The 27,994-nt window shown below is 51.1% G+C and overlaps 1 protein-coding gene across 2 annotated transcripts in view; it reads right to left on the bottom strand.

Moving 5' to 3' along the window:
- Positions 1-6: 6 nt before the first annotated feature.
- rai1 (retinoic acid induced 1) overlaps positions 7-27,994 on the bottom strand; it is a 60,829-nt gene continuing 32,841 nt past the window's right edge. The window contains exons 2-6 of one of the 2 annotated variants that reach the window (XM_032536724.1): positions 7,094-10,727; positions 4,081-6,940; positions 3,777-3,870; positions 2,747-2,796; positions 7-542 (exon numbers count right to left, since the gene is read on the bottom strand). In XM_032536724.1, coding sequence (XP_032392615.1) covers positions 534-542; positions 2,747-2,796; positions 3,777-3,870; positions 4,081-6,940; positions 7,094-10,650 — 6,570 coding nt within the window. In that variant the 5' untranslated portion in view covers positions 10,651-10,727 and the 3' untranslated portion in view covers positions 7-533. Of the gene's footprint in view, positions 543-2,746; positions 2,797-3,776; positions 3,871-4,080; positions 10,728-27,994 lie in introns of both variants that reach the window. The other variant, XM_032536723.1, reaches the window with a different exon arrangement.

Genomic DNA, 27,994 nt, shown 5'->3' with positions numbered 1-27,994 from the left:
CACACACACACACACACACACACACACACACACACCTTTTGGCCCACAGACAAGGTGGCCAGAGGGATGCTCCTGTCCAATCAGTGTCCACCAGGTGTCTGAATATGATAGCAACTCATCCGAAGGCAGAGCACACACAAATTCCACGCTCTGCATTTCAAACAGCCCCCCTGTGCACTGGGCTCTAGGCACACAGTCTCTAAAGCGAAGTCTATCCTCCTGTTAAACAGTGCCGCTGCCTTCTGCCTTCCAGTAAGGGGCTCAGTTGGAAAAACACATTTCCAGGTCGGGTGCAGGGAGCGGCTATACTCTGTGGAGCCATTCTCAAGGTCTTGTATTGCTCCGAGCACCACCTCAGCGCAGCATTTTTACCCTCCTCCACTGGTTGATGTACCTGTCCGTCTTCAGTCATCACCGTGTTTTTTAGGTTATAGGTGGCTGTTAGGACAGCTTCTTTGTTTGCCTTGCTGGATAGTCAGTGCTCGTCTAGCTGAGAAGTGGTGTTGGTGGTGGAGGTGGTGAACTGAAATATCTTACAGGTCCTGTACAAAAAGGGAAGAAAGTTTGACATGAATTCAAGTCACAAACACACAGAGAGGTTTGAAAAGAAATGAACTGTGCCAGAAGTTTTGAGGTCTTCCCTCTGCAACATTGGCCTTAGCACTGCCGACTATATGCCTTTATGTTCTGTCCAAACTGTTATAGGACAATTGTGCACGTGTTTGTGTTTTTATGAACACAAAAGCTGCAATACAAGATGTACAGGTATATTGCAGCTGGGAGCTCACATGTATGTGCTGTACACATGCATCTTTTTTGAGTGTGCCAGAGTGTTTCTGTGAAATTCTGCAGACACGAAAGCAAGCTGGCTGCAGTGTGCAGGAGTGGGGAGATGGATGCAGCTGGCCAGTGAACCAGTTCCACTGTGAAAGACACAGCATGAACGCCTACTAATTGCGTTGGTGTGGTGGTGGAGCGCTTTCTTTCCCCTTATCCTCCTCTGCAGCCCCCCCACAGCATCGCTCATTCACCCTCTCTGTCTTTCTCTCTGAACTGCCAGTTGCCCATCCTCATGGCCTGGACTCAGACCAGCAGCTTCGCTCTCTGTCTTTTATCTCTTACTCTTCCTCCCTCTTTCTCTCCTCTCTTTCTCTTTACCTCCCTGGAGTAGTTCTCAGTTTTTTAAACCTTCAGTGCTGCATGTCTCTCTCTTGTTGCCCTTCTTTTCTCCTCCTATCCCTGTCTCTTTGATTCTGTCGCTCTCTGACTGCCCCCATTCGTCTTTTATTCCCACTCAGCAGCAGCACAAAACAGTTTTTTCTCCCATCCACCCCCCACTGTCTCTTTCTCGCTCACTATGTGTGTACGTGTGTGAGCTTACAGGTAACCTGTTAATGAACCTGCATGGACGCACACAGTGTGTGTCCCTTAGCTCTAGAGAAGCCACAGCTGAAGGCAACATGTGTGTGTGAGTTCATCGATATGTATTCCATCCCTGAAGCCAAGTGAACACAGGCGGAGAGAGAATTTCAGAGGGGAACCATGGGTGGGGTGGTTGTGTGTGTGTGTGTGTGTGTGTGTGTGTGTGTGTGTGTGTAAGTGTGTGTGTACGAATGTGTCTGCTCTTCCCTTTGATTAGGCTGCTCAGCGTAAATTGGCGCGGCACAGACCCACACAGACAGACCTTCAGATCCCTCAGCTGATGACAGCTCTGCCTCAGCCCGCTAACAACAATCTCTATCTGTTTTGCTCTCCTTTTTCTCTCTGTTTCACATGCTCTATTTCTGCTGCTTAGATGTGGGAGTTTAGGTAAGGAGAGGCGGGGTGAGGAGTAGAGAGGAGATGAGAGAAAAACAGGGAGGAAGGGACGAGGAGGGATGAAGGGAGGACGACTGAAAAATGGAAAAGGGGAGCTCGTAGGAGATGAGAGGTGAACAGAGTGGAGCTGGAACAGCAGGGAGGCGCACAAGCAAAATAAGGGAGGGGGGTTGGGGATGAGAAATAACAAGAGGAAGAAGGAGAAAGTAAGAGAGAGAAAGGGTAGAGAGAGCATGTGGGGAGGATAGCAGGCAGCGATGCTGGGTGGGGTGTTTTGATCAGCAGCCAGCTTTTCATCCCTGTCAGTCTGCACAGAGGAGAACGGGAAAAAGGGAGGGAGGGAAAGAGAGATGCAGAGAGGGGAGAGGGGCTGCTGCCACTGCTGCCTCAATGCACCGCTGCTCCCTGCTGAATGTCAGCATCTCTCCTTTTCTATTTTCCTCCTCCCTCCCCCCCCCCTCTGCATTTGACCTTCCTCTCTGTGCTGCAGTGTAAATACGCCACCACCAGATGGCGTCTGTCTAACAGGAAAGTCGACTGTGGAGTCGACTATTCATATTAACACCATAACGGTGACCCATTGTAATCACAGTGGTCTGCAGTCATAACAGTGGATGTTGAGTGAAAGTAATACACAAAGGCACATACAATGATACAAGTGTTTACACAGCTACTGTTGACTGACATGGGTTTAGCTTGCTGAGGTTGTTGGGTATATATACATATGGATTTGGTCACAAAGAAACGGTAAGTCCAAGATGAGATCCTGACTGGGGGGCAGAGAGGCTATGCACACCCTATTGTACATGAACATATGTTGAAACCTTAGAAATGGAATGAAATTAATGCATTTTATTTCCATGGTGGAAACACTAATGCCAGATTGCTATGCATTTACACACAAGTTTTGAAGCTCTTATTTTCTTACCTCATGTTTGGGACATTTGATCGAGAAGTCATCCTCATGGAATGTGCAGCCTGGGCAGGGTAAGAGGAAGCAAAAAGAAGGAGAGAATAAGCTGCAGGATTGCAAATAGACGACAGCAATGAAAGAAACAAGTAGCATGAGGACGATGCACACAACAACACCCCCTCCCCCCCTTTGGAAAACCCAGATAAATGACAAAGAGGTAGGGTTAAAATGACAAATGAGCAAGAAAGAGGCAGAGAGAGAGAGAGAAAGAATGAGTGGATGAATTGCGATGAAGGCAGGCAAGCAGTCAGATATGGCTGGTGCACTCAGCAGGATTAAAAAGGGCCTCGCTCTGCTCCCTGTGCTGGCTAGGCAGACGTGGCAGGCCTTCTTATCCTCACAGTGTACTTTGTTTGCATGAGGTAGGGGGGAGGAAGCCATACACCACATGTGCTAACACACAGACACACACTTATATTGACAACAACGACCAGGGATAAACACACACACACACACACACACACACACACAACACTGAAGGGAATGTGGTTAGACACACATAGAGACGCATTCAGTCCCCAGACAGCGGAATGGATGGACGGAGCCACAGGGGTTGTGGTCAATAATGCACACATACACACCCTCCTCCTTCTATCTCTCCCCCCTCTCCCTCTTGCACACTCCAGGGTCCCACTTTCCTCTCACCATCCCCTTTATTCAAGGCTCTCTGCCTCTTTTCCCTCCCTCCTTTCCTCTTTTGCTTTCCCCTAGCACTCTCAGACACCTCTTCTCACACTCAATAATGTTACTTTTTGATGCATTTTCCTTCTCTCATTTACTCACATCCACTTTCCCTCCCCTCGCTTTCTCCCTTCTCCTTTCATTTTTTTTCCGATTTTCTACCTCCCTAAGTTGTTTCCCTCCCCAATACCGTCTACACCCACGTTCAATTTCCTATTCCCAATTTGCCTTCTCAATTCTTTTCTGCTTTTCTCCCCTTTTCATCCCCTGTTGCTCTCTTCCTTCTCTCACTGTGGTCTCTTACCTATCTCTTTGGCGCAGACATAGTGGTATTTATGAGAGCAGCTTCTCCAACAGCAACTGAGGGATGCCCCAACAATCTGGCACTTGTAGCAGCTCTGGGGTTAGTCAGACAGACGGACATATGGATGAGACCAATAAAGAAACAAACAATTGACCGATAGGGGGACATAGGGATAGAGAAGGGGAATAAAAGGAAAACACGTTAAAAATTAACATCACGAAAAAAACTGCATAGTATCTCTCTTAACATCCATAAGAATGCACACATTTCAGAATAGATTTAGTGTTGATAATTGTTATTGTACCGTTTGGGCTGAGTTGCTGGCAGCCTCCCTCAGTCCGTATAGTCGCCCAGCTACCATAATTACCCCTTTGGTCCAGATGGCACAGTTTTCATGGGCCCAGTGCTCCTTAGCCTCTGCTTCTACTTGTAGCCTTTGGAACATGCTGTCACCACCCTCTTGGTCACTTGAGGCCCCTGTGCTGATGGCCTGGAGTTGCTTCATCCTCCTGAACCTCTCTCGGAGAGTTAATCTTCGTGGACCACTGTCCTGACCCATTCTCTCTGTTCTTTCTGCCCGCCGGTAGCGCCAATGATGGTGCCTGCTACTACTGCCCTCTTGAGTGGATGCCTCTGTATTACTCTCCTTTTCTGTGCGTCCCTCGCCCTCGTTCTTTGATGAGTTGCTTGGTTCTTCGCTGCTGCTACTGTTGTTGTCATTGGTTTTCTGTGACTCCTCCCTGAGGGATTCTGTGTGCCCGATCGTCAACATTTTCCGTGGAACGCCCTCCTCTGTGTAGTAGGGTCCGCACAAATCACCCAGGTCTCTGTAATTTGCTGGCTTTCCACACAGGCAACATGTTAGACAACGGTCAATTAGATTTCTGTTTACCAAGGGTCCCTGTAACATGGCAGCAGTGTGTGGCACTACCTTTGCAACTGTGAAAGGATTCCTCATTCTGAGTATGCCCTTTTTTCTACGTCTCTGAAATATTATTGCATCCTCAGGCTTGTTGACTATGGCACACCAAGATGAAAAGTCTCTGGAATTGTTAATCCGTACATAAGGACAGAAAGACAGTTTAGAATTTTGATGGACTGGTTTGCGCCTAATTCTTTTCACAGACATGATCTCTGTCTGTTTTTCTGATATTGTTACTACAGGACCCACAATACATGTTTCTGGGTCTTCCTTCTTTTCTCTTTCCCTTCTTTCCAGTTCTTTTTCTCTCTCCTCTTTTTCGGCCCGTTCACAACCTGCAGCCCTTATTACTGCCTCAATAACCTCCATGGCATCTTTCATCCCAGGTTTTGGCCCAGGCTTTTTGTGGAATTTCATTGGCTTGCCAGGAATCTGCTCTGATGAGGCTTTGCCTCGTTTCCTCTTAGTTGGATTTGTGGACGGTTTTCTGCCTCTCCTAGGTTTTTGAATGAGTTCTGTGCTGGTAACAAGGGGGGCTTCTGTGATCTCGTCTGGGCTGATTGGCAAAGGTACTGTAGACTCCTTGGGGGTTACTTTCTCTTCTACCCTCTCCTGTTGTTGTTCTTCTGTTTCAATATTTGTCTCCTTGACTGTCTCTGTTTGTTCTTGAGGGGCTTGGCCTTTTCTCTTCTTTCTCCTCTGTTTTAGGTGCATCTCATGGTTATTTTTAATGGCCCTCTGCTTGGCTAGCCTTGGTGTTGTAACTATTAGGCTCCCTGCTTCCAAGGCTACTACTGAGGCATCTGTGCTTTCCACCATGGCCCATCTCTTCCTTTTAGTTCTGGCGGACTTAGTGGCAGCAGAAGATACCCCTTCTGATGCCTGTTGTGTCCACTCTCCTGGAGCCTTGACATCTACTGGGGCCTCTATTGAGCTCCAAACCTTGTCAGTTCCGAAAACCTGCTGTGTCCCTGGATTAATGGTTTCTTGTCTCATCTCTTGCTTATTTATAACTTCTTCTTCCACCCCTTGTCTCACCTCCTCTGATGTCAATGTCTCTTGACTCACCTCATGCTTTTCTCTTTCTTGTGTCATATCTTTTTTTCTCGCTGCACCTTCATGTTGTTTCACTCCTTCTTGTCTAGACTCTATGCTTTTCACTTCTCCCTCTATTACCTCGGTGCTATTTATGATCATAGATGTCTCACCTTCTTTTGAGACATGTTGAGGCAAAGCCTTGGCTGTCACATCGTCAGTTAGACTGCTGTCTATTTGGAGAATTGGGAGGTGTTTCTTCGAGCTAGGAGATGTTATTTTCTGCACCATGGCCTCATATTTCTGTCCTCGGCCTTTGCGTGGTGGGAGAACTTTTGTTTTAGTAGGGCATTGTGGAGGAACCACAGGCACATCAGTAATGATGTCAGTTTCACTGATGTTATGAGAAGTGTCTTTTGGTGGGGGAGTGACAACAGAAGCTTTCTTGGGTGCCCCTCGCTTTCTTCTTGGGCCTCGGACACCCTTCTCTTTAGGTGTAGAGACAACCTGTTTCAGCAGGGAGGGTTGAGGTGGAAAGGGTTTTGGTTTGGGCTTTGGACCCCTCTTTTTCTTTAATGGTGTTGTGGAAAGCCCTGGGCTAAGTTTCCGTTTTAATGAAAGTGATGTCTTTTCTTCAGATTGTTCAGTTGGGACAGGTGGAGAAATTGGTGCAGGTAGGTTGGCTGGAACTTCTGTGTTTTTGACTGTATCAAGGATGGGAACTGTTTGTTCCACAGTAAGTGGCTCATCTACTTTTAGAGAATCATCACTGGCTTTCATTTCTGTTAATGTCAGGGGCAGAATGTTTTCTTCTGTGATTTTTTCTTTTGACAGTTTTTCTTGCGGGAGCTTTCTGGATCTCAAGACCATATTCTTACCCTCCTTCTCTGGTGCCTTAACCTCATGGTTTGCTTGTTTTTCTTCCTGGTTAAGTGTTTTTACATCCTGATTTACTTGTGATATTGTAGCTTTTGGACTCTTCCTGCTCCTGCTTTGCAGTCCTGTCAAAGGTTGACTGGTTTCTTCTTGTACCAGCTTTGCTTTAGAAACTGAGCCTTTGGGGCGACCCACTGAGGCCTTGATGGGTGCAGTGTTGTTGGGGGGCAAAACATCTGCCGGCGTGGGTCCAGGCTTAGGTCCTGGTTTTGAACCTGGCTTTAGAGCTGGTTTTGGACCAGGTTTTGGGCCAGGTTTTGGCCCAGGCTTTGCCCCAGGTTTTGAACCTGGTTTGGGTCCTGGTTTTCGTTTTACAGGTGTTTCAATTTTCAGTGGCTGCTCTGATTCATTTGACACAGGTTTTTGTCCTGGTTTTTGTCCTGGTTTAGGCCCAAGTTTTAGCCCAGGCTTTGGTCCAGGCTTTAGGCCAGGTTTATTCCCTGGTTTTGGACCGGGCTTGGCTCCTGGTTTTGGTCCAGGTTTTGGCCCTGGTTTGAGGCAAGGCTTTGAACCTGGTTTTGGGCCTGGTTTTCTCTTCACATGAGGCTCAACTTTGGGTGGCAAGTCTGGTGCGTTGAATGAACGAGTGCACATTCTCGAATGAAAACCACCAGTGAGCATTTTTGGAGACTGGCTCACAATAGATTCCTGATGAGCTAGGTCCATTTGTTCTGAGAATAGCACAGTTTTGCTCGGAGGCATGCAGGGTTTTTGTGTAGGTGAGGGAGCCCCTTCCTGTTCCTTTTCCCCCTCTATCTCTAAGCATAGCTGTCGCCTGATTCCCACACCTGAATGCATGATTCTTCTTCTGCCCCTGGCATGCTTACGTCCAAATGCCCTTGGCTGAGCAGATGGGGCCACAGGTTCTGGCTTGGCCAATGGGGTCACAGCACTGGCACAGCTGATGCCTGGCTCCATGTCCTCATCACCTTTTTTGGGGGAGGGTGGAGTGTCTGCCCAGGAGGGGGCTGAGGGAGGTATTGACTTACCTGGCAGCTGAGGAGAGTCTGGCTCTAGCACTTTAGCATCACTGTGATCAATATGATCCCTGGCCTGAGCTGGAGGTGTTGTCTTGTCATTGAGAGCTGAGAAGACTGGCATCGAAGACTGAGGCTGAGGAGCAGTGTCACCAATGGCAGACTCCCTTGTGGAAGCATCTGCTGCTGCTGCATTTGGATGCGCAGGCGCCCCTGTAGGCTCCATGTCAGTAAGAAGCTCAGTACTCTGACTCTCTGTCCTGCTGCAAAGATCTCCAAGAAGCTTCTCTGGCCCATCTCTGTTATTCATGTGCTCGTCAGTCAATGACACTTTTGCCCCCTCCCCCAGTTCTACCCTAACCTCTGCAGACAGAGCAGGGGAAAGAGAAAGTGGTTGTTGTTTCTGTAATATTATTTCTTCTTTTTCTTCTTCTTCTTCTTCTTCTTGGTCAGCCTCGTACTGTCCACCTCCCTCCTCCTCCCCCTCCTCTTCATCCTCCTCATCTCTGCTCTCTCTCTTGTCTGAGTTGCTCTCGTCCAAGGCCTCAACTTGGGGGGTTGGAGAGGTGTTCTCTGAGCTGTCCTCCTTCTCTGTGGAATATTGATCCTGTTCAAGGTCACCCCTAGAAATGAAAGGCAATGTTTTCACGGAGCTCTCAGATGCAGTTGGAGACTCAGATTTGAACGCCTCTGATTTAATCTCTTGGCCAAAGTGTTCCTTGTGACTGGAGTCAGAGAGAGCTGCTGGAGACTGTTCAACTGAGTCCCTTGCATCAGGGTCATATTTACTGTGGAGCCCTTGGTAAACTGTCTCCTTATAACAGTAGTTTTTTTCTGTCACATCTTTGTTAACTTTATTGTATAGAGCTGGGCATTTCTCGTCATCCGACCATTTCTCCAGATTCTCTATAGATTTAATTGTGTCTGAATCTCTCTCATGGTCAGGGGTGTTATCTGTTGACAACTCCTCTTTGTCAGCTGATTTCTCTGTCCAGGCTGATTCTTCAAAGTTCTCTTTGACAGGCTCATTGATATGCTGTATTTCTGAAGGAGAGTCCCTTTCTTGTTTCATTGGACTAGGGATTGTAATGCTTGTTGGAGACCTCTCGTCACCAATGCTCTTTACTGGAGTACTCATGCCATCTCCTCCCTGCCCTGACTGACATCGTGTAGGGTCAGGGGTAAGGTTGTGTAGACCTGAGTCTCCAGATCTGGTGGACATATCATCTGGAGATGTCATGGAGCATGAAGAGGCTGTGTCCAGGCTGAGTTGTGTGTTATTTGGGGCTTGTGCTGGACTTCTGCCCTGGCCACAGTAGTAGTAGCCCCTCTCTAGTTGCTCATCACTACTGCTGGAGTAGCCTCCTTCATGTAGTTCCATGGGCATTGGCTGGTGCTGTGGAGTGGAGTAAGGGTCCTGCATGGGGCCTCCACCAACACTACCACCTCCACCATCTGGAAATGGAGGACCTTTGTACTCCTCACCCTTTTTGGCGGATGCTCCACTTCCAGCACTGCTGTTGCTCCCTCCACTGCTGCGCTTACCGCCTTTCTTGTTGGCCACCAGGGCCTCTGAAAGCAGCAGCTGCTGGACATTATTAGAGATGTTCTCTACCTGAGAGGTAAGGGCATTCAGGCTCCACAAGCTGGGATTTGATAACAGCTTCTCTGAGAAGCGTTCTTTCATGGTGGGGACCTGTGGTGTAGTAGTGTAGCTGTGGGTGGCTGCATGGGGCACATTGGGTGAGGGGTGTGAGCGTGGAGGCATCAACATGGTGTTGGTACTGGCTTGCTCTTGCATACCAGCTGAAGAGGATGAAGAGGAGGATGCTGCCCCAGGGGTCATGGGAGGTTGGCCATACTGGAAGGACTCTGGATTGGTCATCAGTGGTGAAGGGGTTGAACTGTATGAGGGTGAGCGTCCTACAGAGCGTGCAGGGGAGTGGCTTGAGGAGGGGCTACAAGTCTGATAGTACTGTTCTGGTGATCTGACAGACAGCTCTGAGAGACAGTAGTTTTGTTGGGGTTGGGTGTAATGTTGGTATTTAGGGTGGGGCTCCTGGGGATTGGTCATGGCCTGTAAAGGGAGCTGCTGTTCATAGCCTCTGGTGGGAGGCTGCTGGTAGCTGTAACTGTTCTGGGTCGATCTGTAACCCCCCTGCTTCAGATTGCTGTGGCTGCTCATTTGTCTGCCATACTGGGAAGTAGGAGGTATGTTGTAACCTTTATAACAGTGGGGCATGGGGCTGCACTTTTCCATGTATGGCGAAGGAGAAGGTGAGTGCTGGGGGTAGTGAAGGTGACTCTGGGGGTACATGAGAGGAGAGGGGGCAGGGTTAGGGGGGTGTGGCTGATGGTGGGGGCTGGTATAGGCAGGTGTGGAGGGTTGGTGGCACTGGGTCTGAGAGTGGCCCAGCATGTTCTGATCCATGTACTGGGAGGAGCCAGTTGCAGGGGTACCACCAGCCTCCATACGCCCCACCATGTCCTGGTCATACTGTGCTAACTGGGCTGAGTCTTCCCATTTCTGCTGGTGGGGGCCCTCACTCACATACTGGGCTGAGTAACTCCCAGGGCCCATGTGGTTACTATAACCGCCAGGACCCTGTAGGTGCTGATTTGGGTTTGGAGGGGGCACTTTGCTTCCTCTGAAGGATTTCTTTGCCTGCGAGGGTGTTGAGCCACCATTTCCACTTCCATTCCCTCCACCATTGCCTGGGTAACCAGGGTAGGTTTGCTGGCTGTAACAGTCCTTGGGTCCTCCTCCATCTCCCGGGCCTCCAGCTGAAGGCATGCTTGTGGGGTTTGCCAGTGAGTGAGCCTCATAGCCTGACCTGGTGGGCCCTGGGCCTAGATGTGGACCAGGGCCTGGGTGAGGGTGCTGAGGGTGGGGATGATGCGGGTGCTGCCGGTAGGTCTCCAGGCGGGATAATTCATGGGGCTCCTGCTGGTAGCAGGGTTGGTTGCTGTGGTAACCACCGCTGCGCTCACGGAAGGACTGCATAACTCTCTCCGTCTGTAGCCAGAGCTGGGAGGGGGAGGTGAGGTGAGATGGGAAAGGGGGAAGGGGGGTTAGGGGTTCTGAAGGCATGGAGAGAGGGGGTGAGAGAAAAATGATGAGTTAGTGCCATTGAGTCTGAGGTTTATCCATTCTGCATTTTCTCGTTTATATTCAGTGTCTAATTCTATTTCAACATCCACCTTGAGTCAAAGCAAAATTCTCCCTCTCTTTGACAAAAGTTGAAGTTACAATTTTTGCACTCAGTCACACAAACATTCAAACACACACAGGTGTGCACATCCCATATACTTGAACAAATACGTTCTAATGTACATAATTTGATTTTTACCAGAATTGCATTTTAGATTGCTCACGGCACTGATACTTTTTTATCTTTCCTAGATTTGAAGAAACTGTGCAAATGTATGTGTATGTGCATTATTGTGTGTGTGTGTGTGTGTGTGTGTGTGTGTGTGTGTGTGTGTGTGTGGTTGTTTTAAATGTCTCTCAATAGTGCAGGCTCCAAATCTGTTTCAGCCTCAAGATGGAGAGGCAGACAAGTCCCTGTGCACGGATTGACATTTCTGGGAGAGGAAGGAGAAAGAGAGAGTTGTGTGTGGGAATGTAATTACCTTTCTGTAATAATAAATAAGCATAACAACTGTGGCTGTGTGCGGTGTGTGTGTGTTGTGTATGTGTGTGTGTGTGGTGTGTGTGGTGTGTGTGTGTGTGTGTGTGTGTGTGTGTGTGTGTGTGTGTGTGTGAATATGTAGGGGTGCATGATTGAGACCTGGCAAACGTTTAAACACAGCAGACCACAGCAATTAAATGACATCTATTTTGCCTTTTAAGCTGACTTTGTATGATGCATCATTCATTATTATTTTTTGGATCAAATATGATCCCTAGATTTAGTCCCTTCTTCTAACCACTCCAAGATCTTAAAATGTATAACCTAAACAAAGTATGTAAGGCAATATTTCCCTTTTTGTCTTTGATGCAGTGTTTCACAAAAGGTTCAACTGAGCCCTCTTTTTGTTCTCCTCTTGCCTCCCTGACTTTTTCTGCACAGATGCAAACTTCAGTTTCCTCCAAGGGGAAGTTGGAAGTTTTACAGTGTTTGTTTGCGTGCATCCATCCAGTATACCAGTAGGGGTGGTTGTAGTGTTTGTTCCAGTGTGTAAGTGCACGTTTGTCTGCTTGTGATTGTGTGTGCATTCATACAAAAGAGAAAGGAAGAGAGAAGCGGTGGATAATGCTGTGCTCTAAAAAAGGAACAGAGTCACCTGGAGACAGAGTACTGAGTGTGTGTGTGTGTGTGTCTGTGTGTGTGTGCGTCAGCCGGTAGCAGCACAATATCCCGGCATTCAAACCGCCCCAGGGACAGTGGTGCATCCCACCAGATGCACGGTGGCATTATTCATCTCTGAAACACACAGTGTGTCTGTGTGTGTGCGGGGAGGCAAAGCAGTGTGTGATTATTGTGTGCATTCATTCTTGTGTGTATATACCTCAATGTGAATTTGTGAGTGTGTGCAGGTCTGTTTGTGTTTATGTATGCAGGTCCAGAGCTTTTGGCAGTCCAATAAATATAGACACATACACACAACAAACACTAACATTCATAGGCAAACACAAACACACACACAAACACACACCCACAGATTCCCCTGGAGATTCTCTGTCCTCCCTCCCACCTTCCTATCTCCCCTGCCTGCAGCCTGCTTCATCCGTGGTGGTGTCTGTGTGTGTGTGTGTGTGTGTGTCTGTCTGTGTGTGAGAGGATACTTGTTTACACAATGACCTAAATAAGATGCTTATGAGGGACATGGGGTGGGATTCTGCCAGACCAAGATTGTTGAGCACAGCAGAGAGGATGGACTGATGCACACATTGCTGTTGTGAAACCACGTGTCTATCTGTCCATTTGTTCTTTTCTGACACGTCCACTTTTCTCAACAATAGTCTATTATGAAGAATAATTCATTGGATTTTTTCCTTGTGCTTCTCACTATAAACAAAGCAAACAAGCCAAAGAAATCCTCTTCTTGATCAATTTACTTTTTTATTTATTTTCCTCTTTCTGTCCTTTCCCTCAAACACAAAATGTGAGTGGCATCTGCATTCCAATCACGTCCCCTCTCCACCTCCATGCTGCACCTCCTCCTTCCACTACTATCTTCCACAGAGAGCCCTGGCATTGTGATGGCGGCCGACAGCTGCATTTGTGGATGCACCACGTCATGTTGCAATGCTCCCTGTCTCAGTAGGGGTCAGAGACGAGAGAGGATGATGGATACATGCTGAGATCACCGAATCCTCTCTGATCTGTTGGTCTGTCTGTCCGTTTATTAGGTAGCATTGATTTTGCTGCGGCTTGAGCACAGAGGAGGGATGAAGAAGAAGCAAACACACATATCGCTCATTGTTTGACAAACACACACACACACACACACACACACACACAGTACGCCACCCACATCGTTTTCTGTGGTTGTTTTTTTTGTGTGTATTTTTTATGCATTCCCCTCTTGTTTCTTTCTTTCTCTTTCTTTTCTTTCTTTTTTGTTTCTTTCTTTTCTTTCTTCTTTCCTTTCTTCCTGCTTTCTTTTCGGTTTTTTCCCCCTTTTTTTTTCTTTTTCTTTTTCCCCCCCCCCCCCCCCCCCCCCCCCGCCCTTTTTTTTTTTTTGTTTCCCCCCCCTTTTTTTTTCCCCCTTCCCACCACTTCCTTTTCCCCGTCTTTCTTTTCCCTCCCCCCCTCCCCCCCCTTTTTTCCCCCCCCCCTCTTTGGTTTTCAGCCCCCCCCCCCCCCCCCCCCCCCCCGACTTTTTTTTTCTTTTTCCCTTTCTTCACTTTTTCAACAGGGCGCCCAATGGCAGCGCAAGCGAAGAAAAAAAAAAAAAAAAACCGGCCAATTGGTGTTTAAAATGTTTGAAGGTGTTCCCAAATCAACCCGCGACCACCCAAGGGGCCCCGCCTTTTGAATGATAAAGTGTTAAAATAAAAATTCGAACACCCGAACGGTCGAAGAAAGGCCAAGACGCAAGCACAATATTCAAATGTTGGGTGGGGGGTTGAAGGGGTGGGGAGGGGTGGTTGCGTGGAAGTTGCGCTGGGGTCCACCGCGCAAGGGGCGCGGGCGAAAGGGAAACGGGGAAAGCAAAGCGCTCCCAAAACGAGCAAGCAAACGGGCGCGGAAATGGTTGGGGATCCCAAGGGGGGGGGTAGTGGGGATGGTAGTAAAAAGGGGGTGGGGTGGTCACCCCCGCGCGAAGGGAAAAAGGGGGAGACTGAAGAGGGGAAAAGAAAAAGGAGAAAGAAAAAAAAGGGAGAAAAGGGGGGGGGGGGAAGGGAAGGGGGGAGAGGGGGGGGGGGAGAATCTTTCCCCCAGCGTTGTTTTCACGCCGCGGCTTTGAAATGTGGTAGCCGGCCGAATGTTGGGTGGTCCACGCGGGCCGTCGCGGCGGTATGAAGTCCTACGGGCATAAAAAAGTGGTGTTGAAGAAAAAATGGATAAATTCCCCCCGCCTCCCCCCCCCCCCCCCCCCTTTCTTTTTTCCTTTTAAGGAAAATAAAAAAAAAGGGGTGAATGGAGAAAAGTATGGGAAAAAAGGTGGGTGAATGATAGGGGGCACGGGGCCGCCCGTGGGGATGGGGGTTAATGGGAAAAAAATGTTGGTAATTAAATCAACGCCGGCCAGAAAAACCCGGGCGCCCGCCCTTTAGGTCGGACGAACGGCGCGGCAAGGAAAAGGCACAGAGCGGCGCGCGAACCGGGAAGTCGACAGACGGGGTAAAAAAATGGTGTAATATTTTCCCGATCCGCCCCGCCTCGGCGGCCCTAAGTCAAAAAAAACGCGAAACGGTGGACGCAGATTGGCGTGGGGGTTCCGAGGAAGTGGTTCTTGGGGTGATCGCAAAAAGAAAGCGCCGTTAAAGAAGATGCGGTGCGGCCCACAACCGAAGCTGTGGAAGATGGGAGTCATAGCGCTTAAAATAATTGAGAGGTGCGAAAGCAAGAAGTATCTCCGCCCCACGCCAAAAAAAAGTTGTTAATGAATTAATGTGTCGCAGCGCCTGTAAATACGGCGCGCCACGGCCCGGAAAAGCGCATCAAAACAACGAATGGGGGGGGGTAAGCCAGTGCGAAGAGCAACAACAGGAACCCGGCGCGCGACGCGGGGTAACCGACGGGGGCCAAATATGAATTGGTGATTGGGAATGTGTATAAGAGTATAAGGGTGTCCGCACCCCCAGCAAAAGACAAGGGGGGGGGAGTTTAACCCGTGTGGGTTTCCGCGTGTGTTGTGGGTGTTTGGTGGGGTTTGAAGAAGGGATGGCCCGCCCCCCGCAACGACAGGCCGCGCGAATGGCCGGGCGGCGGCGCGCGCCAACGGCGAAGAAACGGGCGTCAAACAAGCCGCCGGCAACGGGCCCCGGGCGCGTCGGGCACCGCAGAAAAGGACCCACTGTGGAGAATGGCAAAAACTGGGCTAAAAAAGCCGCGCGAAGGGAGGACCCAAGCCCCAGGGACAAGGCCCGCGTTAAAACACACGGTGGTTCTTAACCGCGCTACGGACCGCCCCCCCCCCCCCCCCCCCGAGGGCCGGCGGGTCGCCGCCAGAAAAGGCCGCGCCGGGGGCGGCCGCAAGGGGGGGGTTTGTGTTCCCTCCCCCCCCTTTTCCCGCCGTCCGAACCTCACGGAGGACAGGGGAACCCCCCCGCGGCGGGCCGCAGCAACACACTCACAGCCCCCAACCCGGGCCACTTCGCCACCGCGCAGCCGAAAACTCCGGCGCGGGGCGACGCCGGTTGGGGGTAAATTTTTTCTTGGCCAACGCAACGGCGCCCTCACGCAGCCGACACCACGATCGAAGCCCATGCAAAAAACCGCGGGGCCCGCAACGGGCGAAAAAACCCGAAAATAAGTCGATCGCCCGTTATAGTCTATGATGTGGGGTGGCCGGCCGAGGGAAGAAAGAAAAAGGGAAGGGGGAGGGGGAGGGGGGGGGGGGGGGGAAAGGGAAGGGGAATAGAGAAAGAGAAGGATAAAGGGGAAAGGGAGGGGGGGGGGGGAGGAGGAGAGAGAGAAGGAAAGAAGGAAGGGGGGGAAAGAGAAAAAAGTAGAAAATAAAGAAAGAAAAAGCGGAGGGAAAAAAGAAAAAAAAAGGGAAAGAGTGAGGGGGGGGGGGGTTCGCACCGCCAAAAACTGCGGGAACGCCGGGCCCCCGCCGCCCCGCCGACGGCCCTCGCCGCCGTTCGGGTGTTCTCCCCCCTCCAACCACGGCACCAAACCCCCCCGCACCCACCCCGCCCCGCCCCCGCTTGGGGGAAAAATTAAACGGCCCGCCAACAAAAACAAATTATCCGGCGGCGCAGCGATCGCCCAGTCGAACCGGGGCGCAAAAAGGGGTGGAAAGAGTGGTGCCCGCGGCGGGTGGTCCGCAAAAAAGCCCGCGGACACTTAAACCCCGCACACGCGAGTAAAAATTGGCCGAGACGCACAAGGAGGCTGAAAACCACGAAGGGGCCGGGCCCCCCCCTTTCCCTTTGAGGTTTTAGTTTTTCCCCCCCCCGCGAAACTGCACCTGTTTGAAAGGTTAAAAGAAGTTTCACGCCGCCAAAACGGAGGGGCCTTGGTAGGAGGGGTGAATGTCGGTTTGTGAAACGCGGGGCCAAACAAACCCTTTAGGGTTGGGTGGTTAACCCCCCGGAGTCCCCCCACCGAACGCGGCGCACGCAAAAAAAACCCCAAGAACGCGTTGCGGCAAGCGCCGCGGCACCCCACAGGGGGAAAGATTGGGGTTTTATTCCCGGCACCGCGGCACGGACCAAAGCGCGTCGCCGACCGCCAAACAACCGCCAGGGGCCCCGGGCGCCCGGGCGAAAGCGGAACAAAACGGCGCGGGAGAGAACTTGGATCCAAACCGGAAGTCGGGGAAAGGGGGGTGTGAATGCCCGATGGGGTGGGTGTGCGACGGAAAACCGGGACCGGGCCAACAACGAGACCTTGTGCTGGCGCTCGTGCTTAGTAGGTTGATTTTTCAGCCGCCCACGGCCCCGGGCCCCGACCGGCGCGAACCGACACGCCGCACGTCCGCGCCCACAGTGGAACTTTTTCCCCCGAGCCCCCCCCAGCCCCGGCACGCCGCGGGGGATTTTTTTTTTCTATGGGGCGGGGCACCAGTCTTGAGGGGCCGCAACCAAACACTATTCGGGAAAATGGCGTGGAAAGGTCTTGTGGGCGGCAACCGGCCGGCATGGTTTCTGGAGGGTGGCTTGGTCATTGGGCAAGAGAGAGAAGGAGGAATACAGAAGAAGGCAAAAAACGGGTGTGTAGGGGAGTATACGAAAAAAAAACGAGCGGTGTGCTGCGGTTAATAAATTCACAAAACACAACAGAAACCGGGGGCCCTTGGAATTTTTTTTTCGACCGGCCGCCCGGGGGTTAAACCGCGCGGTCACAGAACGCGGCCCGAAAGGTTGTTTGCACCACGGGGAAGACGGAATGTTTGGTGCGGTAAAAGGCGCGACGATGTCCACAAAACGCGGCGGGGGGGAAGCGGGCGGCTGGTATCCCCCGCAAAACAAGCGGGGCGCTGCCACGGTCGGGGGGCCGCGCTGCAAGCCGGCCGAAGCAAAAAAGAAAAAAAACCCGAAAACCGGGCGCTCCATTGTAATAAAAAAGAAATTGAAAAAATCGGGCGGGGGTGGGGGATGGGTGGGTAGGTTCCGCGCGCCACCAGGCAACGCGGCAAAAAGCCCCGCCGAAACGGTGGGGGGGTGGTCGCTAACAATTGGGTGTGTAACGGGGGGGGGGCGGGGCGGCAAAAACATGGTAAGTTTGTTTCGCGGGTGCTTGGGTGGCCCTCTGGTATGCAGCCGCCGCCAAACAACCGGGCCTCGCGCCGGGCCACAAAAAAAAAAAAACCACAACCGCCGGCCCCCCCCCCCGCGGTGGGCGGTCTGTTTCCCCCTGTTCGCCCGTCCGCCTTTTTGTGTAGAGGGTGTAAATTGTATTACTAAAGGGTTATGAAATTTAGCAAAACCCCCCCCCCCTCCTAAGGGGGATATAAATTATAAATTGGTTAAAATTGTTTTTTCAAACAGCCGCCGCCCGGCACACAAAAAGGCGCCCTTTCGGCGCGCGGTTGAAGGGGGTAGGAAAGGTGGTTTGTGGTGGGGGTGGGGTTTTGTTAATCCGAACGCCGCGCCGCCCGGGGCCCGCCGGGGCCCCCTTAGCTGGTTTCACGAAGAAAGCGGGGAATATAGTGATAAAAGGAAAAAAAAAAAAAAAGGGTGTGTGGTGAAATAAAAGCAAAAATTGGGAATAAGCAAAGCCGAAAGGTGAAGGGAAAGAGGCTGAAAGGGGGTAAAACAAAAGGCGTGAAAGGGTTGGATAGGGGGGAATTGTAAAGGAAAAGGGAAAAAGTTAGTGATTGGTAAATATAAAAAACAACGGCCCGCCCTCTAAGCCATGCACACAGGCAAAAGCGGAACGACACCCGAATCGAAATTGGGTCCGAGTATTAAGGTTTAATAGGTCTTCAGCTGTGAGAGAATACGGGGATGGTTGTTTTAAAGTATAGATAAATTAATAATGAAATCGGAGCGCACCGGAAAAAAAAACCCGAGGAGAACCCCGGGCCCCGCCCCAATGGGTTCCCCCGGACTGGCAAAGGCAGCGCGCATAAAGAAAAAAGATGTGGGCGCATGTGGGGTGTTCCCACGTGGTCAAACGGTCTTTCGTACCATTACGTGGGGTATCCTCTTGCAATCTGTTATGGGATAGGGTAAGTGTCATGTTTTCAATAAATTTAAAAAAATGTTTTGTCTTTTTTTTTTTTCGTGGGTGTGTGTGTAATTGTATTACGGGCCGGGTCGAGAACAAACAGGGGCGCACAAGCGGCAAGAACCGAGCGCCAACAGGCCGCAACAATCAAGTTTCGCTCGCCCAAAAAGCAATTAGCTTAAATTTGTTGGCCGGCGTCGCCCGCGCCAACGCACCGGCGGCAACTGGGGGGTAAACTAAAATTATGGGTGGTAGTGGGGGTAACAAGTTGGTGTTTGCGAAAGCCCGGCCCCCGCCGGTTTTGGAAATAACAACGCGCCTTAGGGAGGGCTTTTGTGATAAACGAAAGAAATTTCGCGGTGGGGGAATTGAAATGTAAAGACCCCGGCGGGGGAAAAAAAAACGGGGCCGTGTCGGGGGGGCAAAAATGCGGCGGGGCGGCCCACCGGCGAGAACGGCGGACAAAAAAGTTGTGGGTGGGGTAATCCGCCCGCCGCCGCCCGCCAACGGCCGAAAAGCTCCGGCGAAAGCGGCGGCAGGGGACCCCGGAACAGGTGCAATAATGGTAAAATCGAGGTGTGGGGGATGGTAACTTTCGCAACGTGGTTATGCAAAAATCACGCCCGCGGGGCGAACGGGCCGAAACAAGGCCGTGTAGGTGTGGTCCACGCACAGGCCCCCAACCAAAAACCGCAACCCCGCCCGGGCCGGGGCGGTATATTAGTAGTGGTATGGGGAAGAAAGATGTAAAAATATGTTGTTGGGGAAAGAATGTATTGTTGAAAATGTTAAAAAGGAAAACTATAAAATAAGTAAAAATTAGAGAATCTGGGTAAGGAAAAAAAAGTGTGGAAAGATAGGTAGGATCGGGGGAGGCGCCAAAAAAAGGGGCGGAAAACAGCCCAACACGGGTCAAGACCGAGGCGCCGTAGTGGGAGGTTGGTTGCGAGACACCGCTAAAGGGTTTAGAAGACTTGTTTCGCTTATTGGTTGTCCCCCCGGGGAAGCGCCGCGAACCGAACCGAGTTCGCCGCACGCGCGTCCAACGGAACAAAAAAAACACCGGAAACGAAGCGCGCGGCCGCGCGCCCCGCGTTTCCGCCTCGCCCCCAGGGGGGACGGGCCCAAACGACCAAGCGAGGAGTGTGGGGTATGGGGGGAAGGTCCCCAAAAAAAGCGGGGTTGGAAACAAAGCGCCCCAAAGGCGCGGGGGGCGGGCCGCATGCAAGGACGCGGCTGGGGCATTGCCGCCTGTTGGTAATGGCCCCCCCGCCGAAGGCAAATTTGCCAAGCCGTGAATGTCCCGCAACCCGCGAAAGGATCGCGAACCCGGCAACGAAGGCGCGCGTGTAAAAGAATGATATAATAAAGTGTGGGGTTTGAAGAAAGGTAGGGGGGGAATGGGAGTTAATTTTAAATTAGGAGTGATGGGGTAAAAAAGGGTGAGCTGGTTGGCCCGAGTTTTGGTTGAAACGGGTGGGCGATAAGAAAACGCGGAAAAGTAATATTAACAAGACAAACGGCGGAAAGACACGGCGCACCACGCCCACCCCATTTTTTTGGTTCGCCATCCCAAAAACGAGGTGTGTGGTGGTTTCAACGGCCGCGCCCAAAAGCGGGGGCGGGAAGAAACCGGGGCGGACGGTAAAAAGAAAATTGGATTATGATCGGCGCACAGGATGAATTTTGTTATTTTCAAAAACCAACCATGCCCCCGGAACCGGCTCCCGACGGGAAGGGCGGGCATATTTTGTGGGGGTCCCAAGCGGGGGCGCCGCGCGGGGGGCTGGGGTTAAAAGTGAGCGCGGTAGTTGTGAAAGGAAAAGGTGTGGGGTGTGGTGATGTGTAAAAAAGGGTGGATTGAATATGTTGAAAATGGTCGCGGCGGGGCCGCCCGGAAACGCGGGGCAAAGAAACTGGTTCGACTGCGCGGGGGGGATGTCTGAAGGATGGGGGGGAAATTTGCGGGCCGCGCGCGCAACGAATATGATGGAAGTTCCAACGCCGAAAAGGTGGCAACCCAGTAAAGTGCAGCGGGACGCCCGACGAGAAAACGGCGCGCAATCCAGGGGCGCCTGCACGCCCCCCGCGGGGGGCGCGCGCGCGGGCGGGGGGCCCCGCGCCCGCTTAGTGTTTGCTGGGTTGGTGACGGAGCGCACGACGCCAAAAAAAATTAAAGCGAAATCGTCCCAGGCGCCCCCGGGCGCGGAAACGCAGCCTGTGGGGGGTGGTAAACGGACACACACCGGCGCGCGCAGAAAACCGAGGCGTGCGGACCCCGAGGGGGGGGGGGGGGCTGGCGCGGGGGGCCCCTTCCGCCACGCCGGTGGGGGTCGCGCGCCCTCCCCCGGGAGGGGAACCAACACCGCCAGGGCAACGGAGGACCCTCCCCCCCCCTTCCCCCCACCCCCTCCTCCCCCCCCCACACCTCCCTCCCTCTTTGCGTTTTCCCCGGCACCCGCCCCTCTGCGCGGGCCGGGCGGCGTCGGCGCCGGAGCGTGGCGACAAAGGCGGCGGGCCGGCGGCCTTCCGGGCCGAGCCGGCAAAGGTGTCCGCTGGTCCCGCACAGCCGGGGCGACCCGCCCCACCTGGGTGAAAGGGTGGGTGGGAGAAGTAAAGAGGGGTTATTGTGTTCAAATTTCCAGCCTGGTGAGGTAAACGTTAGGGAAAAATCATAGCGCCGGGGCGCAACTTTAATTTTATTGATCTTCCGTATAGAAGTGGTGAAACCCCCGCCCGCCCTGTAAGTATCGTGGGCCCGTTGGGGAAAAAGTTTGAAAGGGTGAAGGGTTTTTGTTTTTAATTATAGTGTAGGGGGAAAAAAAAAAAAGAAGAGTGATACTTGTTGTGGGGGTGTCAAAGGCCGAGGTGTGTGTACATTTTTTTGTGTGGGGTGCGACGGAAATGGTAAAAGAAAATTGTGCAACGCGCGAAATATTAAATAGATTTGATGGGTTGGGTCGGGGGGGGGGCGAGGTAATGGGAATAAACACCCCCCCCCCCCACCCTTTTTTCTTGGTGAAAGTGTCAGCCAACCCAGGGCGGCACGGGCCGCCCGGAAAAAATTTATGGGCTCGACGATGGGAGGCGACGCCGCCGGCCCTTGTGAAAAAAAAAAGGGTTCGTGGTTTGGGGCGGTGGTGAAGAAAGTGAAAGTGTGGTTGGTGGGGTTTATTAGGTTTGTGCCGCCGCAAGAACGGGCGCGCGTTCCGCGGGGGGCAAAAAATGCGGGCTTCCACCCGCGGGTTGGAAAATTGTCCGGGCTCCGACAGCACCACACCTTCTCGGTGCCGCGGTCAAAAAAGGGCCCCCCCCGGGCGGAGCGCGGCCGACCGGTATGCCCCGGAACAGCAACAGCGGCAGAGCCGGACCGCTGCAGCGCGCCCCCCAGAACGAAAAGACAAGGCGGGCGGCCGCGAGCATGGTGTTTTTTATGAAGTGCAACGAACCAGCGGAATCAGGGCCTTCGTGCACCCGCACCCGCCCTTTGGGGTTCCCCCACCCCGGTCCCCGCAAATCCCCCCCCCTTTTTGAAAGGGGGTGTTTCCCCTTTTTCCTTTCCCCCCCCCCGGGTGTGGAAAAAGGTGGGGTCGCTCCTCACCCCCCCCAGCGAAAGCGGAAACACCAACCCCGCGCAAAACCGCGCGCTTTACCGCGGACAGAAGGCCGGGCCCGTCCGCCCCTTTGTTTCTCCAAAAAGTGGGGTATTTTATAAGGGGTGCACCGAACGGGAGCCCGGCCGAAACTTAAAAAATAACCAGCAAAAATAATTTCGGCCCCCCCCTAAAAGCGGGCCGGGGGAACCAACACGCCCGAAGGCGGCGTTAATTTGTGTAATAGTTAGATCCGGTGCCGCCCCGTGCGGCAAAAAGCAATTAAAGTGTTTAGTGTGAAAAAAGGAAGGGTGAAGGGGGGGGAAAAAAAAAATCACCCGCTGTATAATCGGGCGCCGCAGAAAAAACGCGGGTGGAGGGTTTTTTTTGGGGTCATTTGGGTTGGGAAAAAAGAAATGTGGTGAAGGAGTATAGGAAAAATGAAAAAAAAAAAAAAAAATTTTGGGGCCGTAAAATTTGTGAATGGGTTGTTGTTTTCCCGCGGCAAACGCGCACGCGGCGCGGGGTATGAAGATTAAGGGGGTGAGCTGTGTTGCGGTTAAGGGGTAAAATTTGGTGGGTGATAAGTGCGCGAAAAAGCAACCCGGGGCCCCCCCAAACACGATAACGGGCCCCAAAAAACCAAAACAAACAAAAAAAACGCGGGGGCGCGGCCCGAACCGGCGGCCCGGATGAATGGGATGGAGGGTTTTTGTGGTTAGGGTTCGCGCGCAGCGCGACAGCGAAACGAATGTAAAAAGTGGGGGGGGGAGTTACAATGGTTAAAGTGGTGAGGGTGGGGGGGGAGGGTGTGGTTGGGTTGTGCCGAAGGGAGGGGCGCCCCTTGGGATTACTTTGATCAAAGGTTATCTTGTGCCTTATCCCTGAGGTTGAGCATGTGGACAAGCTATAAGCGGGTGTCTTCTGATCGTCTCACATCGAATGTTATCTGTGCTGGGGGAAAAGGGTAGACCAAGGTTTACTCTCAAGTCTCATGGGTTTAGTGTGTGTGTGACACCTAGTGCACGGAGGGAAAAATCCTACACTCGGGGATCTAAATTTTTCGTCGTTAGGATTGCGACCTGTACGTGGCCGGACTGTGCTGTGACCGCGAGGAGCATTGCATCAATAGGAGGCGGCTGACAAACCAGAAAGTGTTGGGGGGAGGACGGAGCGGGGTGGGAATACAGTCGATAGGGAGGTGCGTGAAGGAAGAAGTAGTTTGTGAAAGGGGGCAGGATGAGCAAAGTGAAAGAGAGATGGCCGATAGCACAAAGATGTAAGAGTAGAGAAAATGGAAATGTTACGGGTTGAGTGGGGGCTTTAACAACCTTTGACTCGGCTGGAGTGGTATGGTGGCTGCGCAAGGCCGTGTTGGGCCGACAGCTTTACCAAAAGCGACGGCGTACGAGCGGGAGACACCCATGGTCAAAATGGTAGATTGCGCCAAGCTTACCGATGAAATGGTTGTGGCCACTGAAGGGTGGACGTGTTGGTCTGGGGGGGAAGTGCCCCCCTACAGACAAATAGTAGCGTTGTGCTAGATGTTGATTGGTTAGGTTTGGCTGGAGGTGTTAAGACCTTGTAGTGGTGTAGCAAGGGGGTTGGTCAAGAGTTTTTTGTGGTTGGGCTGGTGCTCTTGATCCCGTTTTTTGTGTTTGCTTAGTAAACAAAACTTTGCCAGCAGGTAGAGCCAACTTATTGCTTGTAGTGAATCAGCCAGCAATTAAGAAATTGGGTCTGACGGTAAAAATAAAAAAGTATGGGGCCAGGAAGGTGAGGAAAGAAAAGAGTGGGTCATGGGGGACGTGAGGAGGGTGGAATAAATTGAGTGTGACGAAATAAATGTCATGCAGTGATGAAATACTGATGGGTGGGGTTTTTGTGATGCGAAAGGCGTGCTGTATAGGTTTATAAGTGCGTCAGAGCCTCGAAACTGGAATTGAACAGGGGAGGGTGCGCGGGGGTCGCGGGAAGCGGGTGGGGAAAAAGGTGGGAGACCGTGTCTATTCTGTGTTCCTCTCGAATACCCTCGAAAAGTCTTGTCAGTCACATCATCTTCAGAGGCAGCTTAGATGGGATGTTCTTTTTATCCGCCTCTCCCTCTCTCTCCCTCCCCCCCCCCCCCGCCCACCCCCCCCCCCAACACCACAACACAAAGAGCTCTCTCGTTCATCAACTCTGGCTCTAAAGCATTTCGCTTCAACATCTTTTTCCTGCTCTCTTTGACAGAAACAAACCAACCCACACACACCACACGGAAGGCAGCACGAAGTTATGGAAGGATGGATGCGTCTTGTGTGTAAGGTATACCAGGGGTGGATCCCCAGTCATCCTGGTTAATTATGCATGCAGTAGCAGTTTGCTGGGAGTTGGAGGGACACACAACACACCACACCACACACACACACACACACACCCACACACACACACACAACACCCACACACACACACACACACACACACCACACACACACACACACACACACACACACATATTCACAAACAGCCACACTTCACCACAACCTCTGGAATCATCACAACACACCCCAGCACCACGCACACCAAAGCTCAGCTCACATGCTCCTCGACAACCCGACAACGCACTCGAAAATAACCCAAACATGCCACTCTCCCTGCCTCCCCCCCCTCCTCAGCACACACTCATATCTAACACATCTGCCTTAACACCCTGTTTAACATAGCATGCTCCAAAATAACACAGCAACACACTCAGCCGCTGCTCCCAATCAGCACACTGCTATCCCCTTCCTAATTAAACACACTTCAACAAGGCATTCAGATGCCTCCAAATGTCATTCCTGTTCAGATCTGCCTGCATCCCCCCCTCTTGGTGGACACTGTGTCTTTTTCCTTTAAAACCACAGGTTCAACACACTGGGAAGGCAGACAGACAGACACACATCTTCTCTCTGTCTCTCTCTTCCTCTTCTCTGTAGTGTCTGGCCAGGCTATGTGGGTGGGTTACCTGAGGGAGAGGCTTGGGAGATGGAGGAAGCCAATATCTGCTCTGACATTTGTCAGAGACCCGTTGTCATGACACACAACTGGAGGTCACGGGGGGTGGGGCTGTGGGGGTGAGGTTGGTCAGTCACATAGATTGTAGGAAGAGACATAGATGGGGGCGGAGACAGGCCGTTGACACTCACAGATGGACAGATGGCATTTTAAGGCCACTGGACAATCAGCAAATAAACTCAATCGGAGGGCAGACAGTGAGGGAGTAGTGTGTAGGTAAGCATTTAATTAATGATTTAAGCAGTCTGATTATATTGAGCATGTTGCTCGTACATTAAGCCTGACATGAATGGAACGATTTCCATCAAATAACATCGGAAAATGATTGACAGAAACTGAAAACACTAATTGCTATCCATTGTCTCCATCTGTTTGCCCATTTCCTTCCTCAGTCCAACCCAATGTGATATACTGGCCTACCAGTTTAAAAAACAAAAAATGTTGTATAAAGCATTTCCATCCATCGAAATAACAAGTTTTTGTATTTTCCTAGCAAGTCATCTGTTTCCATTGATTAAATCCAGCACAGGTTTTTATGAAAGGGTGTCTGACTGAACTTGGGTGAAGGCTGAAACGACTGAAAAGCATCTAAAACTGAGGAAATGAGCCTTCTAACCTCGTCGATCTGGGAGACCATTTTGGTTCTGTGAGTGAGGCTAGTTAATGTGAGGGTCTGTGTGTGTGTGTGTGTATGTGTGTGTGTGTGTGTGTCTGCCTGCTTGTGTACGTTTGTGAGGTGTAACTGTCTCATCTCTGGGGTTTAGGATGACTCATCGACATTCACACTCATGGCATATCAACACCAACAACACACACTCTATGCAGAGTGTAGACAAACCTGGAAAAAGAGAAGAGGGAAGTATTGACTGCACAAAGACAGACAGCCAGAGACACACACTCACACACACACACACACACACACACACACACACACACACACACACACACACACACACACACACACACACACAGCAAAAAAGAATAAATAAAGGTCAGAGAGAGAGAAAGCGAGGTCGATGTGTGTGTCTGTGTATGAGATAGGAATGCATCAGTTATCTTTGTAGTTTAGGTTCAAAATTTAAAAATGCAGTGGCGATGTTATCACTCTGTACTGTGGACCACATCCTCTGTCTTTGCTCACTTTGTCTCTGGGGTGAAAAAAGGAAAAATTCAATTAATTAGGAGTGCTGGACTGGATGATGTGTGGACATGTTATTTATATCTTTCTATTGTTTGGTGATGTCCAATGTCCTTTCAGGGAAAAACAACCTCACACTCGGACATCTAACGCCATAAAAAAACAACAACAAAAACAAAAATATGGATGCGGCATTGTGCACTCTTTTGAAAGACGGCTCTGTTTTAAGCTACATCTCCATACATCACTTTACAGGCGCTCCAGGGTATAATAACACTGAATCACTTTCCAACTCAACAATGAGCAAAAAATGAGCATGTGGGCTGTGAAGAAACAAATCCTTTAGACCCATTTTCTAATATCTTTTTCTCTCTTTTTGAGCCTTCTAGCCTTTACCCAAAATATTTCATATCTCCCCTGTTCTGCTCCTCCGCACAGCGCTCCTTTCTCTAATTTTCTATCTATCTTACCTTTCTGTCTCTCCCTCTGTATTTAAGCATGGTCACCTCCAGCGGGCAGCTGCAGAGCGTTGCCCTTTGAAGGACTAAACCTGGCTTTGTTTACATGGTAACAGAGCGACGAGATGGGTAGGGATGGAGAAGCGAAGAGGGATGAGCAGGAGAAAATGACAGCCGCATGGGCAATCAAGCACACACACACACACATATACATCACATAGGTTCTGTTTGTTACTAGCGAAGGTTGTCGTGGATACCTGGGCATGTGACAAGAATCAGGAGAAAGAAAACTAATTGCTCATTACCTGCTGCATGTCTGTGTGCCCATGTGCATGTGAGTCTATGTCTCTTTCTAGGTAGGAGATTGCAAACATGAATTATTTTCAGTTTGTGAAAATGTTTGCTAATATACACTTAATAATATGTGCATATAGGTGCATGCATTTAGCATGAACGTGTGTGTGTGTGTGTGTATGTGAGTGTGTGTATGTGTGTGTGTGTGTTTGTGCATGAGTGTGTGTGTGTTTGTGTGTGTGTGTGTGTGTGTGTGTGTGTGTGTGTGTGTGTGTGAAGGAACGGAATTGATTAGAGCTTTCATGATCAAGCTTGACTGACTGCAACACCCCCACAGTGTGTCTGTGTGTGGGTTCATGCATGTGTGTTTGAGGGGATTGGTGGACTCCAGCTAACCTTCCAGAGTGCAGAGGTAGTGAGACGTGCCGCCACAGAAGAAGAAGAAGAACAAAGAGAGAGAAAGAGATGCTCCGTGGGTTCATGTTGTCATAGTATAGATAACCTCAGCCACACCTTTTCTGCTTATTTTCCCCGACAGGTCTCTCTTTCTCTGTGTGTATCTCTCTCTCTCTCTCTCTCTCTCTTTTTCTCACACACACACTCACAAACACACGCACAGAAGTCAGGGTCCTGTAAAGTGGGCCGCAGAGCTACTTGGTATTCCTACAGAATCATCGAGTGAGGGAGACTGTGGAGCACAAGAAAGAAATGATGCAGGAGGAAGATGGGATTAGAGAAGAACAAAAGCACAGCATTCAGAAGTGAGTGTGTCTTGTAAATTCTCATTTACACTGAGGGCTGAAATCCAGTCTAACTTCTTTCAAAAGCAGATGAAGAGAGGTACAATAACAACAAAGGTGCAGTGTTTTGAGGTAAGAAAATGTAAAATGGCTCAAATCTTGCAGTGACCCATTTTGGTTTAGTCCAGCAAAGCACATCTTCCTGCCACAAAACACACACACACACACACACACACACACACACACACACACACACACACACACATCCGCCCTTTGCAGGTAATGGGATGGAG

The sequence above is a fragment of the Etheostoma spectabile genome, chromosome 15 (assembly GCF_008692095.1).
Source record: "Etheostoma spectabile isolate EspeVRDwgs_2016 chromosome 15, UIUC_Espe_1.0, whole genome shotgun sequence".
Lineage (NCBI taxonomy): Eukaryota > Metazoa > Chordata > Actinopteri > Perciformes > Percidae > Etheostoma > Etheostoma spectabile.
Note: the sequence above shows the minus strand (reverse complement) of the source record. Positions and strands in the feature narration are given on the sequence as shown.